General features: G+C 41.0%; 1 protein-coding gene across 1 annotated transcript; it reads left to right on the top strand.

Annotated features, from left to right (window-relative positions):
• The first annotated feature begins 3,412 nt into the window (after positions 1-3,412).
• On the top strand, positions 3,413-6,154 carry foxi2 (forkhead box I2). Its single transcript, XM_048971905.1, has 2 exons — positions 3,413-4,468; positions 4,797-6,154. The coding sequence occupies exons 1-2, from the start codon at positions 3,877-3,879 to the stop codon at positions 5,345-5,347; spliced, it is 1,143 nt and encodes a 380-aa protein (XP_048827862.1). The 5' UTR covers positions 3,413-3,876; the 3' UTR covers positions 5,348-6,154.
• Positions 6,155-6,583: the final 429 nt, after the last annotated feature.

Genomic DNA, 6,583 nt, shown 5'->3' with positions numbered 1-6,583 from the left:
CTGTGATGTCACACAGGATTCACTTTGGACTAAGTGATACCGACAGACAATGTGAACTTGTTAAGTTTGAGGGACAAGGCTACACCATGTCAGCTCAAATGTCTGATTGTCACAGCTCCGGTTACATGACGGTTTATCACTCACGGTGTTTCATCACGTATCTGCTCACCTTCAATAACCCAAGTGATTAGTTAGCTAGAGCCATTAGATTGTAATACACAATGCTCTTACGCTGATATTCTAGTCTGCAATAATCCTGGTCACAGTTGATAAAACCATTTATTTCCAATGAGGCCAACTGTTTTTTTTTTCCTGTCAAAATGCTGGTTATATTTTCGTTTTCATAGACTTGGAAAACCACGTGGTCTGGAAAAGGTTTATCAAATGTGTAAGGAGAGACTTTGCAACACATCTTTTAAGTTTTCCTTAATCTATAACACACCGCACGTTCCTTTTGTTTAGCACGCAGAGTTGTCACCAGTCAGACGACCAACGCAGAACGGGACACGAAATGAGATCATCACTCACTAAGAGTGACAGGCAGCCACTGCCAGGGAACCCGGACCTCATTCATCCAAATCCGCGCAAACGGAGGCTACGTCAATTAAGGGATATGCATAAAGCTAAAGCATTTCCTGTGCTGGACCAAGAGTTCCATCAGCATTCATAGGAAACCCTACAAAAATCACGGTTTAGGTTTAGAGATTTAACGGGGACGCGTTTTGTACCAATGCATGTAAAACAATATATAATAAATGAACGAGGGAAATTAACAATACAACTCTAATTATGATGATCGTTATTAATACCCTTTTGCTTTATCTCCACAGTAACCATCCAAACCCCTACCTGTTATATGTTGTGATACTTCCCACAGGTTCTTCGGGTTAAATGCTGGAACAGGTGTGCTGGCAGCCATTTCCCAGTTTCGCGTGGATCAGCCTTAGGTACGTCACCTCAAATCCGCGCTGTCCTCGATGATGTGTCTTTTAAACGATGCTAAGATACTTCCCGGCAGATCCTCATATGCAGGTTAATCAGTTAATGTGGCGGAGATCCGAAGCCCGTCTCGGCCGACAAGGGATTTGGGAATATTACACCAGTCAGCCGTGGCCAGACGTTTTTTCGGTCGCCAGTCTAAGAGCAAACGACAGCTCCAGCGTGGTGTCTATGCAGATAACCATAAATAAACAAGCACATAACTTGCAGACTTAAGCATACAGCAGAAGAGTAGTTCAGGCACTGCGCTGCACTCGCTAGTAGCTTCAGATAAATGGACTAGGGGCATTTTCAAACGAACGTAGTACCCTTTGTGACCACAAGGTGGAGACACGAACCCCGGTAGCGAGCAAGTCGAATGCGCGGCGTTAACGTTCCGTTGTTTAATCCAGAAGAGTTCATACGGTTCTTGAGTTGTTTCTTTAGTGTCTTTTTAGTGAAGTGAAGCTTTCGTGTAGATTTTGCAGGGAAGAAAATGAAAGGGAGCTGCAGTAATCAATACGGGATGTAAAGAAAACATGAACGAGAGTTTGGGCATCAGTACTGGACAGAAATGGGCGTAGACAAGTGATGTTATGGAGGGGAATGGATGCCGTTTTGGAGAAGAAGTTTATATGACGATCACAGTTAAATGAGGAGTCAAATAGTACAGCAAGATTTCTGATAACTTTAGCAGGTTTTACAGGGACACCAATGAATGAAATTATGGCACGGTTGCAGGGGGAAGGAGGGTGCATAAAGGGGTGGGACAAACATGCAATACAAGACTAGACAGTATAATATGCGAATAAGTAAACATAAGAAGCATCAGTGTAAGAGTATGTTATTCAAAGGTACGAGTGTAGTGCGGGATGGGGATGTGCAAAATGACAACAGTACCGCGTATAACGGTGAGAAAGTTACGTAGTATGTTAAACATCTGGGATATGGTGAATGAAGCTCTCTCTGAAGCGAGTGAAGTGAGCTCTCGGCTGGCAGAGGGAGAGCGAGACTCAGGGGAGCAGCCAGGACCGAATTAAGATGTTACGGATCACTAGGCTGACAATATTTTTTTGAATCCATACTGCTTTTTTTCTGCCTGAGTATAAATCATTTTAATATGATGCATATGCTTTTTAAATTATATATATTTTTAATTTTACTATTTTCCGTGTTTTTTTATTTGTTTGTTTCATTTATTTGTTTGTTCATTTCCGTAACTTTGTCTGGGCCCCCTTGTGCTGATCAGACCCCAGGCAGCTGTCCGGTTTGCTTATGCCTGGATCCATCCCCGAGGCTGGAAGATCTGTGTTGATGAGCTTGAAATCTGTCTTGACACTTCTTCGCAGCACTCTGAAGTCCTGAGCTGTTAGGTTTCCTAGCCACACCATGATGTTGTAGTGTTATATCTTCATGTTTAGATGTTCCCGCCCCAAACCTCTTTAGTCTCCTCGTGAACAGTGTTTTCTGCTGTGCCTTCTTGGGGATACAGCTGCTGTTCAGAGACCAGGGAAGGGGGCTGGACGTCTGGTTGCGCAGAAACCTGAAGTTGCTGACTATCTTGGTGGGAGGTCCATTAATGAAGAGTGGAGAGTGAATCCCTCTGATTTTTCTGAAAGGATGCAAGCTCAATGACACATTGTAAAATAAGGACAAATGATGATGGATCAACCATTTATCAAACACATAATTAAAACCACATTAAAAACTTAAACCAATGAACACAATCAAAGAATAACAAATTCAAAATCGAAATAACAAAATCAAACAAATTGCATGTTTATAACTGGTTATACAAAAAGTTGACTTGATCTCTCCCTAACAGCCCACAACTAGGTAAACACAACACATTTTAACATACACAAATGCAAGCCACAAACTTATCAGTAATGTTCATCCCACAAGAACTGGACTTCTTTTGGATGATGTCAATGAAAACCACCCAGAATAGGACTGAAAAGGACAGGCGATGGTGAGACTAAAAATCTTGATTTAAACTTTGCATATAAGTAACAGTAGGGTAAGCTTTAAATGTATTTGTCCCAATATTTATATTCAGCTGAAAACATTTGGCTAAAATGATGTAATCCCAACATAATTCAGGCTGAAGTTGGAGGTTTAGTGGTATAACCTTGGGTTCAATATGGGGGGGGGGGGGTTGAAGTTCCCTCCCATTTAAGGGGGTCCAGAGGGTTATATTTGCTGGTTTTAATTATTACCCCACCCCACCAATTATTTACACCCATGGATGAAGGTGAACAGATTTACCCATGAATAAAGCTGACATACATATTTATAGTCTTTTCATCTTTCAGTATGAAATTTCATATATATGTAACACATTTCAGGAATATGTAACAAAAACAGCCAATTTTACTTACTAATTAAACTGCTTTGTTTTACATTGTGTACGTGTTTTGAGGTTGCTGAACGTTCTTCATGTTATTAATTTATTCGTTTGTTTTTGGAGATGAACATCGCCTTTGTTGTATTAGCATAATTATACAGAGTTCTGACTATCAGGTTGTTCGTCTGGAACTAATCCTCATCTGATTGCTTTATTTCTTATATCATAACTTAGGTAGACATAGACTGACTTTTTAAAGCTATACTTCACCTCTCTTTTGGTGTCTAAATATGAATGAACTGCCCTTTACCGTCGTATTGCACTGCGACCATGAACACACCCCTGCAATACGCACAGTCCTCCCATTGGTGGGCGCTGTACGTTCCCCTGTAGCCCCCGCACACCGCCGTACGCAGAGGTGGGGGGTATAAAGTTAGGACTCAGCCTGGGATACATGCCACTTGTTGCTGCTGCTGCTGCACATGAGAGCGCCGAATTCACGGCTTTGAAACCCCTTGTGTCGCGTTATAACGGGGTTGCACGTGGAGATTATGAACTCGATTGATCTGCAAGCTCACCACACGTCTCCAACAATCAGCCCGCTCCAAAGTCATCCAAAAAGTGCACAAGAAGCCTCGGACATGGCCGTGTATTGTGACAATTTCAGCATGTACCACCAGCAGAGCATTCACAGCACACAGAGGCCGAGCGGCTACGGACTGGGGGATTACGCGCCCTCTTCCAGTCCTTACCTGTGGTTAAACGGGCCAGGTATGAACTCCTCCGCCTCCTACCTTCACGGAAACAATCCAGCCTCCTTCATGCCTCCATCCTACGGATCTCAGCGGCAGTTCTTACCCAGTGCTTCAGGATTCACGGGCTCGGATCTTGGCTGGTTGTCCATAGCGAGCCAAGAGGAATTGCTTAAATTAGTACGTCCTCCTTATTCCTACTCGGCCTTAATCGCTATGGCCATCCAGAATACTCCTGAAAAGAAACTGACTCTTAGTCAAATTTATCAGTATGTTGCGGATAATTTTCCGTTTTACAAGAAGAGCAAAGCTGGCTGGCAGAACTCCATCCGCCACAATCTGTCTTTGAATGATTGTTTCAAGAAGGTTCCCAGAGACGAGGACGATCCAGGTGAGCATCAATTTAAAGTTTGCTCAATCGATAAATAAAATCTTAAAGCGTATTATAAAATAATTTCATACGATTTCCATATTATTTATGCAAGCTATCTATTTATTGAACAGTTATCGCATGGTATATTGTCAGCGTTAATATTTATACACATCAAACGATATATTAGAGTTATAATATAAATATAAATATAATATAAATATCATGTTATTCCACAAAGTTCGAATCTCATTTTGGGGCTCCATGTCGACTATAAACATGAAACCATGTTCAAAAGTATATAATTATGAACAATTTTGATATAATTGCCCTTTGTATGTATTTACAGGAAAGGGGAATTACTGGACATTAGATCCTAACTGTGAGAAGATGTTTGACAATGGAAACTTCCGTAGAAAGAGGAAAAGAAGGTCGGAGTCCACCAGTGGAATCACCGGTAATGCTAAAGTGGAAGATGTCCGGCCCATTCCGGGTGTCAAGGCTTCAGAGAGCCCTGCTGTCATGGATCCGTCTTCTCCTGGGATGGATACCACTATGGACGGCCAGAAAAGCGCCTCGCCCACAGCTCTTCCGTCTCCACCCTGCTTTAATAACTTCTTCAGCAGTATGTCCACCCTGAGCAGTGGCCCCAGCGGCAGACAAGGAGCTCTGGGGCTGGTGAACGAGCTTTCCAGTAGGAACATTACAGGTCTGAGCCCCTATCATACCAATTCGTCTCAAGACAGCGGTGGTCTCGACCTCCCGGACAGTCTTCACCTAAACCGCGGTGTCTATTACAACTCATTCAGCGGGGGACAGAATGGACAGTTCAACAACCATTTTTATAACAGTTTCAGCGTGAACAGTTTAATCTATCCTAGAGATGGGGCGGAAATGTAGAGGTATTTGTGCCCGGAGCATTACAAAAGCACCCAGTTTGGACCCTGGAAGTTAAAGACTTTCAGTAGGACTCCCAAAATGTAGGAGACCGCAGAGCGGTCTACAAGTCCCACAGGGCTGTATATAAAAATCGACTATTCACGGCAGGTTTTTACCAAATAGCCAATTTGCCATAACAAAATAAATGACTGTGTCCTACTGCGATTAATAACTTAAAACCGAATTAATAAGTAAATTAAGTAATAATTGACTAAGAATATTGCAGTAAAAAAACCGGATAGTATTTAGTTGCTCTCAGATGGGTCTTGCATGAAATAGGCATATGATGGGAATTAGCCGCTTATTGAAAACTGCCTGTTTAACCGCTAAACTGTTATTATCTGCATCTGGTGTTAAATAATATGGCCTTTTTCTTGCTGAGGAATATGTTTTAAAGACGCTCGAGCTTTGTAATTTAAGTGTATGTCTTTTCTGCAAATTAAACTCTTATATTTATGCTATTTATAATAATAGTGTACAACAAGAAATATGAGATTTTAAAATATTTAAAATACCGAAATAGTGTGATATTGAGCTGTAGACCAGACTGTAATAACATTTCAGCCCAGTAAATGTTGTTACTATAGGCCTATTACATATTGTACGCTACGACTGACAGCTGATCTATGAAGTGCACAAACCGTTTTGCCGTGAAAAAATGGAAAAATGTGTCTGTCAGACACGGTTCTAAACATTATTGTTTATTTAAACCAGTATGTTTTTCCATCTTAAAATGAAACGCGGTGTGAATTAGCCCAGCATCTGTGTTAATGGATGGAACTTCATCGCTGAAATACTTTTTCAGGTTCATCAGAGCAGATGTAAACCACCGCAATGTGTTGTATTTGTAGGTGTTTGGCATAGTGGTGTACATTTCACATACTAACACAATTGTAATTTAAATGAAACATCATGTTTTCACATGAATCGTTATAGTTGCAATAAATTCTATTACTGACGCAATTACAACTCGTGGTACGACACACAATGACGACAGGCCTACTTATTGTCAAAACAAGAAAGAAAGAAAAATACCATATTTCGCAAGTAAACACAAAGATTTAAAAAAAACAACTCGTTAAATTTGATAAATTAAACATACACATTCCGTTTACGCCAAACCCAAATGTTAGATAAACAATTTTCTTAGTCAGTACGTATTCGTGAGCATGAAAGAATTTATCTAAACCCACTTAT

Source organism: Brienomyrus brachyistius, chromosome 12 (assembly GCF_023856365.1).
Source record: "Brienomyrus brachyistius isolate T26 chromosome 12, BBRACH_0.4, whole genome shotgun sequence".
Taxonomy (NCBI): Eukaryota; Metazoa; Chordata; class Actinopteri; order Osteoglossiformes; family Mormyridae; genus Brienomyrus; species Brienomyrus brachyistius.
The sequence above is the reverse complement of the archived record's forward strand: the minus strand, read 5'-3'. Positions and strand labels throughout refer to the sequence as shown.